The sequence below is a fragment of the Solanum dulcamara genome, chromosome 7, assembly GCF_947179165.1.
Source record: "Solanum dulcamara chromosome 7, daSolDulc1.2, whole genome shotgun sequence".
NCBI classification, from domain to species: Eukaryota; Viridiplantae; Streptophyta; class Magnoliopsida; order Solanales; family Solanaceae; genus Solanum; species Solanum dulcamara.
The window spans coordinates 2,951,241-2,964,678 of NC_077243.1; the positions used below are offsets into that span (position 1 = coordinate 2,951,241).

The window sequence follows — 13,438 nt, forward strand, 5'->3', positions numbered from 1 at the left end:
TAGAAATACGTATTTATAAAAATCCATAACAGACTATTTCATAAACTTATCCTTAAGTTGTTATAAAATATATTTGATAATATTTGATTTAAATATTAAATAAAAAATAAAGATATGGCATCATTAATAATATAAATAACAACAACAACAACAATAACAACAATAATAATAATAATAAAGAAAGAAAGAAAAGAAAAAGAAACGAGAAAAAAAACAAAGAATAGAATAAGAAACGAGAAAAAAAAAAAAAAGAAGAAACGAGAAAAAGAGGGAGAAAATGTTGGAAAAAGATTGATTTCTTTTTATTCGGTTATTGTTAACTATAAAAAATATTTGGATTGTATTTAAAAAATTAAAAATACGGAAGAGAAATAAACTAATTTTATTATAATAAATAGATGTGATATTTGAATTTAAACTTAAATGAAGTTTGAGTTGAAATGAAATTCTAACTTCTTAACATCTTCTTATATATGCTCCTACAATTATATCCAATATTATGTTTTTTTTGTTTTTTTTATATATGTAGATGATCATTAGTTATAGTAGTGAGTTTATTTACTTCGTTTCTCATTTTCTAAAGTTTTTATTTTATTTTAATATTTTTCTTTTCATACGCAGATGAGTGATGGTCATATTATAGGCAAAATTATTTTTCTACTATATTCAAGCCTGAAATCAAGTAAGTTATATTTCTTATTCTAATTTTGTTAGTTTAGTTTTTTGATAACAATAAATACAGTTGATTACATAAAGTCTTTACATAGTAAATAATACAATAAGAAAAAAGATTAAACGCAAATGCTTTATTGTTAATTACATAACTATTTTCACTCATACAGATTTTGATTAGAAGTAGAGGAAGGGTGGAAGGGGGGGGGGGGGGGTTGGAGGTGTGGGGAGAGTAGAATATTTCTTTTTAAAAAATAAATTGGGAGAAAGGGGGAGGGAGATATTATCAATCTTATATCTTTAGATTTTGAATAATATAATTAAAAAATATGAAGAATAAAAGTCTTTTCTTATTACGATTAGATGAATATTTTATTCATATAAACTGAATTAGAGGTCGGGGTATTAGAGTCATGGATTTTTTTCGTATAAATTGAATTAGAGGTGGGGGTATTGGAGTCATGGGTGGTGGAGGTGTGGGGAGGGTAAAATTATTTTTTTAAAAGAAAAATTAAGGGTGGGTTTAAACATTTTATTCCTGTATTTTATTGAGAAATACAATGATAATTGACCTTTTATTTCAAGGTTATATGATTTTAACATGCTCAAACATGATATTTTCATATGAAATAATTAAAAATAATAATTTAATATTATTAGCGCATTGCGTGGATACTTATACGATTTCCATGAGGTGTATTTGATATTAAGGAATTCTTTATACAATTTGCCCTATATTTTTCAGTCCACATGTCTTAGTATTCTTCATTTAAGTTGTTGCACACTTGATGAGGATGTGGTCAATGGTGAATCAAAATTTGCTTCTTAACAATAGTTCAAATTGGATGGCGTTAGGTTTTGGAGGTACTTAATTATAACTCAATGCTTTTAGTGTTGTCTGAATTTAGACAGTTTGGAAAAGCTTTATGTGAAGCATTATGGTATTGTCCTTGTGCATTTGGGATGAGGTACGTACGTACATATAATTTTATGAATACCTAGCTACTCGTTTGAGAATTATTTACTTTTTTTTCTCCGAATGATGAAGACAAGTTTTTCTGAACTGGACAAACGTGGACTTCAATTGTGGATTCCAACACAACCGCTACATCATGTTGGTGTATATACCACAGATTACAATAAATTACAGTTGAAAATAAAAATGAACAAATATGAATAAATAAATATTCAGGCTGAGGTACGAATATCTCGTTCTCTTTAAGGGGATTCAAGCCCACTTTGGCATAATCTATACCGATCCAGCAATAATACTCTTCTCCCCTCCAGGATACAATTGACCCAAACAACTCCGGATTAGTTGAAAACTTCAAAGCTCTACAAAAAAAAACACCTTCCTTCAACATATAAATACTCTTTTTTATATAGTGAATATAGTTGAAAACTCAGAATAATTTATTTGTCTCAACTCTGTCTTTCACTATATTAACCTTAATATAAACTTCTCATCTTTTCTTACACTCTTTTCTCTTATTCATAGCTTGTACACAAATCCATCACTATTTATAAGTGAGGAATTCTTCCTTGCAATAAATAGGAAGATTATGAGTAGTAAATTGGCTAAATAAATGGCACATAAGTTACAAGAATAAAGAGGTAGAAGAATGGTGAAATGAAGAGTTGGTGGTTACAAAAGTTACTAACAACTAATGACCACATTCTATCACCATTGATGAGAGTAAAGAGGCACAAATATAATGTCCACCAATTGACATAATGTGACATATTATTTAATTTTATTAATATTAAAATGTCACACTAACACATCATATTGAATACTTAGAGCTAGACATGATCAATCTCAAACTTCAACATGAATATTTGATGAGATATATAATTGATAGCTTACTTAGCATGTCTCATCCAAAGACATTGACTCTACTATCAATATCATCTTATTTTCCTACACCGACACATGTAATGTTCTCTAAAACATATTCATATATCTAATTTAATTTATTTTTTCGTTTTATCGTTATGAGATTTTAAATTAATATTTGTCTTACCTATGATTTGCATAGGGAGTCAGCAAAGAATTGAAAAGAAGAAGAGAAGGCAATTGTTGCTCAGCTACTCGAAACAAGTGTTGGCGTCATTTTCTTAAAGATTTCGAGGTTAATGAGCAAATTACTAAAGAATAGGACAACCTTAAGTTCATTTTCATATTTAATTGGTAGTAATTTTTTTAGTTAGTTCATCTAAGAATAGGTAGAGTATTTGTTTTCTTATCTCTTTTTTTTTAGAGTTATTAGGTGTTTTATTTCCAATTAGAGAACATGTTTAATTTTATAATCATGCAAATATATAACACTTATATATGAGATTCTTCGTTATAATCTTGGGACTAATTTGTTCCACCTCTTAGGTTCTTTCTTTTTCTAAAAAGGGAAAAATATTTAATCGAACAAGACAAAGACTGGTGAATTATTTATTAGACAATTGCTATAACATAAAAAAGTTTGACATAAACACACATATTTATTTAGCATACAACTACACAAATATATTTATGTTTAGTTTTCCAATGGTATGTGTATTTTTACTAACTTAATATTTAATTCAAAAAAAAATACGACGTTCCACATTCAAATTCTAATAAATATATTTTAATTTCTTTCCATCTATATTCAAATTTCGGTGGACAAGCAAATGATTACATGTATTAATGAGGTGAAAATATCCTACGACACGCGTAAGCGGACGTAAATATTAAGATTATCAAAAAAAAAAAAAAATAAGTCAAGAAGTGATGAAGATAATGGAAATGCTTCATTATATTTTATTTTATTTTTCCTGGATGTAAAGGCTATTAATTAAGTTATGTTGTTTTTAGAGTTGGTATTCAGATATCAACTATTTGGTCTGGACATGAAAAAAGCTACTACTATTATCGAAACATTTTATGTACATCGATCTCATATGAGATTTTCCATTGATCATGATTTCCTCAGTTAACAACTTATTCAAAAATTAAAAGAAAAAAATGTAACAAGGTATTAGCAACCTAGCACCACCAACGTAACACTGAATTCAATGGCTCCAATCTATTTAGACCACAATTGAAATGGATTTTTAAAGACGGAGAAGAAGACACATGTTATAAGAAAGAGATGGGGTATATATGTTTTATTCCACAATGACAGTCCATGTCCTCAGTTATATTATATAACTTTGAAATGAATTTTAAAAAGGTATAATACGTTAATGTGTTCTTTAATTTTGTCTCATTTCATATATTTATATTTTTTTAATTTTAGATCTGTACAAATTAATATTTATGGAATGTTCATTAAAAAAATAATGCATACATTACTTTTGCATTATTTGGTACACTTTTAAAATATATGTATTAGTTTACACTCTATGTATTTGGTATTATGGTATAAATAACTAATATATGAATATTTATCATATTAAATTAGTTATACAATTGGTTTAATGCATGCATTAATATGATTTACGGCATAATTGCCTCTCAAAATCTTTTTTCAAATCATTTCCATCATATTTGTGAAAGATTTGTTTTTTAGAAATTATGCAGTACATGTTATTTTAATACACCAAATCAAACTTTATCATAAAAAATACTATCAGCATAACTAATACAAATATTACTAATACACAGTACTCAACACTGTTCTCATACCCTACCAAACAACTTCTTAAACTGTCATAAAATTAAATAAATACACACAAACATTTTTCATGATAATTCGTGTGAGATGCACGCATCCAACAAAAATATCTCCAAAAAATTTTCAATTTTTTTTCCTACTGAATTAGATAGAAGATAATTTTTAAAAGGAACAACTTTTTAGAAATGATCCATTGCATATTATTTTTAAATCTAATAATTAAATAATATTAAAATAACTAATTCCATTTCGGTATAATTTGTGTTCAAACGAAAAGGCTTATAAATTATCTACAATTTTATTAAGGACAGGGATTTGTTTGGAATGATCTAGAATTGAAGGGTAAAGTTGTCTTATTAATGAAAGTTAATTTTATTATTTTTCCTTTTTATAATTAAAATTTGGGCACCGGAAAATAGCTCAGCGATTAATCCTCCATGAACAGATTAAGACAGTGAAAAAAAAAAGGAGAAGAAATGGCTGAAGAATCACAGAAGCGATTTCAGGAAGCCATGGACAAGATCTTTCGTACTCCTCCTAAATCCAAACCCAATTCCAGGTTCCCTTTTCCCTTTCTTTATAATTTTAATTTTTGTTTATTAGTTCGGCGACTGAATTTGTATACAAAATTTCATGAATGTTCTTAATTTCAACTTTGAGCTACGGTGCTTAATTCTGGCGTTTTGATTTTGGCTGCTATAGTGCATCTGGAGTTCAATTATCAAGAGGCAAGAAGCGCCCTGATATGTCATCAACAGTTAACAAACACAACTTATTAGCTACTAAAGGTTCAGGGGAAGCTCCGCCGTGTAAACCATGGGACCGAGATGATTTGTTTAGAAGGATATCAACTTTTAAGTCTATGACCTGGTTTGCAAAACCACAGGTTCCATATTTTACTGCCCCTTCTTATTTATGAAGTTCTTAGTTTAAATGTTGAGATTTGCTTATCTAAATAGTCACTTTGTTGAGCCGAGGGTCTATCTACCCCACAAAGGTAGGGGTAAGGTTTGCATACATTTTACACTCCCAAAAACCCCATTTGTGTGATTACATTGGGTATGTTGTTGTTGTACTTACGAACATAGTCCTTACTAAATTAAATAGTACTACATCACTGATATCCACAGACAGAGACTTTTTAAAGTACCACCTGGAAAGTGCAGTTCAGCCTGAGAAGGTAAGGTGGGTGGGGTATTAACAGGGCAAGTGGCAGAGGTAGAAGCCCAATCACAGGTTCAGCCGATCCAGTAACTTATGCTCAAATAGTGTATTCGTGTTTAGTTGTTCTAAAAATCTAGAACCCAGTTATTAGCACTTAAAATTGTTGTTCTAAAATTCCAGAACCATAAAGTTAAAATTTGGGGTTGGGGGGTCAGAATGGTGGCCTTCGCACACCTCATTGCCATGCCTAAGTAACAAACATGTAATGCCTCAAGGGAACAGAAAACAAACTTTCTTTTTATGCTTCTTCAACATAAGCTTTTACTCAGTTGTTCTTGTAATAGAGAAGCATAATTATTTAACATGTAAAGCGTCAAGGGAACAGATGACAAACTCTCTTTTTGTACCTCTTAATGATAAACTTTTTCTCAGTTGTTCTTGTAAGAGAGAAGTATAATCATTTAGTACAACTCCAAAGATAATCGCTGTAGCTGACTGCTTGAGCTTATACAGGCTTTTATCCTTATCCTAGGAGATTCATCTTGAAATTTGTAGTGTTTGTTTCTTCTTCCTTTAGAACGTGTCATCTCTTTTTCATTCCTATTATCCACTTATTTCTTCTTTATGTTGTTTTAAAGGTTAGGTTTACATCTTTCCTTAGGAAAAAAGGCTTCCTTGTGTGGTTTTTCCTTCTGGCTTCTGCTGATCTATTTTTACAGAAAACTGTCTCACTCTGCCATGCTGTAAATCTTATACCGCAATGCTTTTGTTCCTTGGCAGACAATCAGTGCTGTTAACTGTGCTAGAAGGGGTTGGATTAACGTAGATATGGATACCATTGCCTGTGAAGCATGTGGATCACGAATGCTCTTCACTACTCCGCCATCTTGGACACAACAACAAGGTAAGCTATACATCTTTTCTATGTTGTGGCATTTGATATCTTACTATTTTTCTTAAAACAGAAGCACTTGGTCGTTGTTACCTTATTTTCCTTTCATAACAAATTTGTGCTTCTCATTTCATGGTTATCTCATTTGTGGGCATCAGTTGACAAAGCAGCCTTGGTGTTCAGCTTGAAGCTAGATAGTGGACACAAGCTACTTTGCCCTTGGATTGACAATGTCTGTGATGAAAAACTAGCAGATTTTCCACCCAGAGCTACTGCTGTGCTAGTTGATCAGTATAAAATTCGGGATTCTGTTCTATCACAGCTTGCTGCTCTTCCCGTGATTTCACCTAAGGCCATTGATTTCTTGAAAAGCCCTCAGTTGGAACAATTTCTACGAGAATCTTTAACTGTGGAGCATGATGAGTCCATGCAAACTCCCCAAGAAGAAGACACCAGAAATGAACCCACTTCAGCTTCTTCTCTCACATATTATCAGGTATGAAAAGAAATGTGAGCATGTAGTTTTTCGTTGCAGGAGAATGATGACAAGTACAAAAGTGCTTCTAAGCCTTACTCAACTTGATCTCTCTGATTTAATTAGTTTGATGGAAAGATTTAGTGCCCAAGTGCATATCTTGCTATCAAAAATTTGTCTTATCCATTTTCCGGTTGATTGCTATGCTGTTTATTCTTGGACCGCATATCCTTAGGTTCCTCTCTTTTTGAGGAGAAGTGGTGGGGATTGAGAAATCTTATAATTATCACGAGACTTTATCATTCTTCTTCTTAGGGGGAGCGCAGGTGGGGGAGGTGAGCAGTGTAAATATCCTATCAAGCTATAAATCTAATTTTCTTAGCTTAGACTTACTCTAAAATAATTTTATGAGCTATTTTTTCTAAAAAAAATAAATTGATTTGTTAGATGAAGTAGTTGTGTTTGTCAATTTATGGTTTTTGATATTTGATATATTGAATCATGTTTAGGCACAGAAACTCATTAGCTTATGTGGCTGGGAACTCCGCAGACTGCCATATTTGGTTGACCCCAAGGATCAGCTGAATCAATCTAGTAAGGATGCCAGTCTCTCAGATAAGTCTATTTTGAGCAGAAAGAGTCAGACTATCACTGTCTACAGTTCATGTACTGATAAGACTTCTGAGAGCAAGCCAGATGATGACAATCAAGCTTCTGAAGAAACAATAATCAATCCAAATTCTGTTGTTCTCGACTGCAGGCTTTGTGGGGCTTGTATTGGTCTATGGGATTTTTCCATGGTTTGTCGGCCTTTGGAATTTCTACGAGTAAGTGGATACACACATGTCAATAATGGCCATATCAGTCACACCGATGGTGGTAAAAACATTCTTTCAGGCAACAGTGATCGTGATGAGAGTAGAGAATGCATAGGACAAGTTGCAACTTCTGCTAACTCTATGTTAGCTAGAAGACCACCAAATTTCAACTTGACGATTGCCGGTGGTCCTCCTCCAGCAACACATAATTATAGGGCGAAAATATCTCTGCCAATCATTGGACGGAATTTGAGGGCATGGTTTATTGCTGAATCTGAGCTTAAGGATGATTTAGTAAACAAGAGCTCATCTGGTGTATGCAAAAATCCAGAGTTTTTTGCAGGAGAAAATACTGAGGAAGGAACTTCACTGTCTTCATTGGAAGTGAGTACAGAAGCTCAACCGGAAAACAGTCAGGCTGCAGCGCAAGTTTCTGGTAACACCACTGAAATGGCTGATAATGCAGAAAGTGTGAACAAGATTGATCCAGCAGTCACGGGTCATTGTAAGGACAAGGTTGGAAATGATTTTGGATCAAGTGGCATGGATAGTGTCACAAGTCGTGTAGGGGAAAGTGGTCAGAGCAGAGTGATGGTTGAGGTTAACAATTGTACACAAGGAGGGGAACAAGGCAATGCGAATGATGTTACTACGGCTGGAGTGCATCCTCTTATTCATGACATTTCATCAAGTCGAGGTAATTCAGTTTTTAGTAACTTGTGTAGTGTTCTATGATCATGCTTGCCCATTAGCATTGGCACTGTTGCAATTTGTTCCATGAAGTGGATTTATAGTGGCAATTGGAGGGTGAACCAAGTTTGTTAGCACTTAGCAATACAGATCTAGTTTCATGAAATGTCCAAGGTTAACCTAGTTTGTCAGCATTTAGCAATATAGATCCAGTTTCATGAATTGGTCCAAATTTGTTATACTTGCATTGAATTGAAGATCGAACCTGCATTGCTGTCCAAGGACTGTTCAGTCTCTTGTTATGTTGCACTTCTTTCAAAAGGACCATATGAAGTCCTAAGCTTCATCTTCCTTTTGGTATTCTCTTTTATGTCGATGAATCAGTAGTACAACACCTATCTACATTCTGCTGTCTATCCAAAGACCTCACCTCATTGATGCCCAAGTTTTTCATTCTTCTCTTAGCTTCAAGTCTAGGCAGGCCCCTTATTCCATGATACTCATTTTGAGTTGCATCATGTTGCCTCTTTTAGTATTTTTATCTGGTTTGCTGATATATCAGACATATACGCTTGGAAAAGAGATACTTTTCAACCAATTTACAATTTCACAAAAGTAACATATTTTCATGCAGAAATTCTGAGATGAACAGTACTCAGCCCTCTTAGTATACCTCAGTTTTAAGTGTTTAAGGAGGTACATCTCCCTGCATGCTGCAAATGTTGTATCTTAATGCTTTTTTGTTTGGCGCCCGGGGTGGGGGTGTTAATATTGTTAGCAATAGTAAAGAAAGAGGAGGTATATATTTTATGTTGAGCGAACAAGTGTAACTGACAGACTATGTTATCTTTTCAGGGAAGGAGTTGCGAATGCTATCCTTAGATAAAGCTTTGGAGTTTGATCCATTCAAGCTGCACAGATATTTTTGTCCCTGGATAGCGTCTAATGGTGGCTCTCCACCAGGATGGGAACAAACATTATCCGCTTTAGAACGTCATGAGGAATCTTCTTCTCCTTTGTCCAATTATGCTCCATCTTCCTTGATTAAGGTAAGGAAGAAGTAAACTAGTACTAATAGATAAAGTAGCAAGTTAGTTTTAAAAAAAGACTTGTTGTTAGCTAATTCTAGTAGTAATTAGGCTAGCTTACTATGAAACAGATAACAATCTGTAGCTAATTAAAGCAACCTTATTCGTATAAACTCACATTTTGGTTGGTGTTTGGCAGATCTATTGATGAAATGCTATTTCTTCTATTCCTTTACAAAAATCATTTTCATTGTGGCCTTTACTTGGATAACTACAATTTGAGCTGACTGTTTGGATATGATAATTTGCTAACTTAACGCATGATTGTTTACTTTAAACTAGTGATGTTAGTAATTCCGAAAAAAGAAAACCATTTGAATACTGCATTTTGTACTTCAGCTAATTGAATCCATGCTTAGACCAAACATAATTCAGAGAGAAATTATATTTAGTACTATCTTCTTTTGGAAAGACAACTTACCTTTCTGGACACCAGGTTTTGATTTTGAACCTCACATTTCTTTGATCATCTCTACTTATTCTTTTAATCAAGTTTATGTGAACATGACAACTTCAATCCATTATATTTTCTTAGTAAATCACAAAAAAAAAGGAAGTAAATGAGATCATTAGACTAAGATGTACAGTCATGTTTCATGCCGTTATAACACTGCTGAGGCATCCAAGACAAAATTGACTATCAGTTTGACGGTCTTAGGGATGTTGCTTGCCCAGATTAAGCTGTCAGTGTTGTCTTTTTGTTTGCTGATAATTGAAAACGATTTATCAGCTGATTTTGCAGCTCATTTAATTTGTCGAAATTTTTCTTGGTCACAGCTGTTTATTTGAATTTAATGGTTTAGTTTATAGAGGTGTTAGTGGATTTCTATCTGGTGAATTGGCCCTTGAAAACACATTTGTTAGTGGTGTTTGAGACAGTGCAAGGATAAGCTTCCTTTTGATCTCTTGATACCAGATGGTCCGAGTAATGCAATGAATGGAAAAATTATATTGCCAGAAAGCAAATGACTTCTTGTTTTGGTCCTATGCAGGTGGATGATCCTGTTGCTTCCGTGCAAAAGCTTTTTACATCTCCACAGGCTAAACGAAGGAAGCTTGTCCGTCCAAGTTAAATCAGCAAAGTTATCCATGTTATGAGTACACCCCATGGTTCGAGAGGAAAAAGACTTTCACCGGGCAGACTGCGATAAGATTACCTTCCCTATGGAGACAGTTTCTGCATCTTATTGCCTATATTTTACCTGGATGTTACAACCATGTGCTTTTGAAGAATACTGTAGAAGATGCGCCTCTGTTCTAGGCTTGTTGTAGTGGCTAATTAGCAGGACATTGTTTGATATAATTTTTCCAAAGTGAGCAAGGGAGACTTTTTGTGTATGCTATTATTGATTACTTATTTGGAAGAGGATCGTAATCTGCTTTTTGAGACAGAGAAAGTAAACAAGGGGAAAACACCATAATTATTACCATTGATGTAAGCTTTCTGTCGAGAGGTAAAATTGCATTAGGAATTTGTTTTGTACATGATTTTACTTGAGCGTTTCTTCCTCTTAACAGAAATGAAAGGACAAAAATCTCTTAACAGCATCTTTGATCATTCCAGCAAGCCGCAATTTGTTATTTTTACCTTTGAGTAAGGTCTGTTGAAGCCTCTCTCTGCAACTACAGCCCTTTTATCTCCTATCAACTTGGCTGCCCTGTCGATAAAACCAGAAAATCTGTTGGTTATGTCTGGTGTATACTATGATTTTCTTAGTAGGAAACTATTATGTCATTCTCTTTGTCCTTGAAAAATACCAGTTAGTCTATTTTTATGTGTTCTTGCTTAGTCAAATATCATTAGTAGCCAGCTGAGGTAGGTGATTGGGAGATTGCCAGTACCTGAAGTAAGGAGAAGTTGTATTCTCTTTCACAGTTTTGACTTGGCCAATTCTATCAACAACATCCATCCCCTCCAAGACTCTCCCAATGACTAAAGCAGAGGCATCTAACTCAGGTGAGTCTTTAAGGGCAATTGTAAACTCTGTTCCATTCACATCTTTTCCCACTTCTTCTTGATCAATTTCGAGCTTCCCTCCTCGAGCAACCAGCTTCATCTTCGGAGGTGGTTTTGAAGGATCCCTCACAATAATGCTAACACTTGTTGCTACATTCTTAGTACCCTGACACATTTCACTCTGTTTCTCCCATTCGTCTACGAGGTTATCAATTGCCATAGTTCTTCCACTACTCTTGGCAAGTTCAGCATCCACTCCATAGGACCTCAATCCACCATGTTGTACATAATTTGGCATTATCCTCACAAACTCTTTTCTTCTATAACTAACCCCTGCTGCTCCACTAACAAGATTACTGAACCTTGATGAGCCAAACGGGGCAGTATCACCATATAGCCCGATGACAATCCTTCCTAGAGGTTCCCCATCAATCGATACTTCAAGAAATGCTCGCTTTGTTACATTCTGATCTGAACAGTATTCGATTTTTCTTGAAGGCTCTTCATCTGGTTCTATTTTATCGGGAAGTTCATCTGCTCTTGCCCTTGATACATTCAATGGCTCAATAGCTTGGGAGCCTAATAGTAGAAGCAGGGATGAACTAGTACTGACGGCAAGTTCTCTGCGCGAAAATTTGATACATTTGCTTGTAGTTGTGCCTTGAATTTGTTTAGGAGGAAGAGGGGTTGCTGGAGGTTGAAGAGACTGAGCTGAAGACTGCATAATTTACTGATTTTGGTCCCTTTCTGCCTCTCTAATTGTTTTTTAACGTTTCAAATAGGTGAAAGAAGTCTGTTTTTCTCCTTCAACATACACTGTCTTTCTGTGGATAGAAACATCAGAAGCCAATCCCATCCATATCTAATACTATCATGCTACTGGTTCATAAAGACTTGACTGGGCCACCCTTCTTCACTTGCCTCATTAATTTTCTAGTGAGATATAATTTTACCACCTCTAATTGGTATAAACTATGAAAAAGACATAAACATCCCTTAATACTTAGGTCAAAATGCTAGTTAATACCTTATTAGTGAACATGTCCACGTAATTATGACAAATTAAGTAAACAAAATGATAAAACTTGTCGAGATCCTATTAGTTAAAGAATTAATACTTATTTTATATATATTTCTTTCTTTTTCAATGGAGCTTTTTATTCGTTAGATTAGAAGAGCAAATTGTCTTTTTTCAAACTATGTCCTATATACCATAAGTACCCCAATAATACAAGTGATCAACAAAAACCTCATCAAATTAAAGATTAACTATAATGCCTCTGTAATGTCTATAATAACTTAATGTTACAAAGAGCGGGAAAAAATAATTACAAATTAAGTTTCTAATGTTAAAGGGCTTAGAACGAATCTATTGCCACTAGTATGATAATATTAATCATCATTGTGAGATATTATCATATCAATTCCAGAATTCATTTCTAAATTATCTTCTTCAATTGTACAAAAACAGATTATTAGTTTTTTCAAAAGGAAGGAAGGAGCTAAGATTATGACGTGAAAAAAACATATTATATGAAAAATAATTAAATATCACTTTTCTAGGTAAGAACTCTATCATAACATCGACTTCAAGCTTAACGAGAATTTAACAATGGAAAGAATGGGGAAAAAATATTATTTCTAGTAAATAAAACAAGTCCCAATGTAGTAAAATGAAACATTTATACACATTCCTAATAATCTAGTATTAAAAATTGTCATAAAATTTAGGCTTCATACGTAGCCAACCTCTTAAACTTGTCAATATATTTTATTTAGACACTCAAGCTAAGTCTTGTTACAATTAAACACCAACAAACTCCTACTAAAATGTTCAATTAGAGACTTTCAATTTAATTTTGATTAAATTCTTTTTATGTGTTTTCATCCATTTATTAGGTAGTAAAATTAAGCAAATAAAACATATCATCTCTTTTAATTATACACATTCGCCTCAATAAACAGTAAAACTTCAGACATTTTTTATTTAAAGTTGATATGATTAATTAAAGAAGATAATTAACTTAAC

General features: G+C 33.2%; 2 protein-coding genes across 2 annotated transcripts; one reads left to right on the top strand and one right to left on the bottom strand.

Annotated features, from left to right (window-relative positions):
- The first annotated feature begins 4,739 nt into the window (after positions 1-4,739).
- LOC129894188 (uncharacterized) lies at positions 4,740-11,000 on the top strand. The gene is made up of 7 exons (XM_055969749.1): positions 4,740-4,884; positions 5,028-5,211; positions 6,270-6,393; positions 6,540-6,877; positions 7,366-8,371; positions 9,220-9,413; positions 10,445-11,000. Exons 1-7 carry the CDS (start codon positions 4,802-4,804, stop codon positions 10,523-10,525), a joined length of 2,010 nt encoding a protein of 669 aa, XP_055825724.1. The 5' UTR covers positions 4,740-4,801; the 3' UTR covers positions 10,526-11,000.
- LOC129894189 (peptidyl-prolyl cis-trans isomerase CYP26-2, chloroplastic) lies at positions 10,814-12,259 on the bottom strand. Its single transcript, XM_055969750.1, has 2 exons — positions 11,295-12,259; positions 10,814-11,110 (listed from the first exon to the last, which is right to left on the bottom strand). The coding sequence occupies exons 1-2, from the start codon at positions 12,131-12,133 to the stop codon at positions 11,008-11,010; spliced, it is 942 nt and encodes a 313-aa protein (XP_055825725.1). The 5' UTR covers positions 12,134-12,259; the 3' UTR covers positions 10,814-11,007.
- Between the last annotated feature and the right edge of the window lie 1,179 nt (positions 12,260-13,438).

Coding starts and splice junctions, on each gene's coding strand:
- LOC129894188 (XM_055969749.1), top strand. CDS start 4,802: ATGGCTGAAGAATCACAGAAGCGATTTCAGGAAGCCATGGACAAGATC. Junction 4,885..5,027: donor AAATCCAAACCCAATTCCAG/GTTCCCTTTTCC, acceptor TGGCTGCTATAG/TGCATCTGGAGTTCAATTAT. Junction 9,414..10,444: donor CTCCATCTTCCTTGATTAAG/GTAAGGAAGAAG, acceptor GGTCCTATGCAG/GTGGATGATCCTGTTGCTTC.
- LOC129894189 (XM_055969750.1), bottom strand. CDS start 12,133: ATGCAGTCTTCAGCTCAGTCTCTTCAACCTCCAGCAACCCCTCTTCCT. Junction 11,111..11,294: donor ACAACTTCTCCTTACTTCAG/GTACTGGCAATC, acceptor TTTTATCGACAG/GGCAGCCAAGTTGATAGGAG.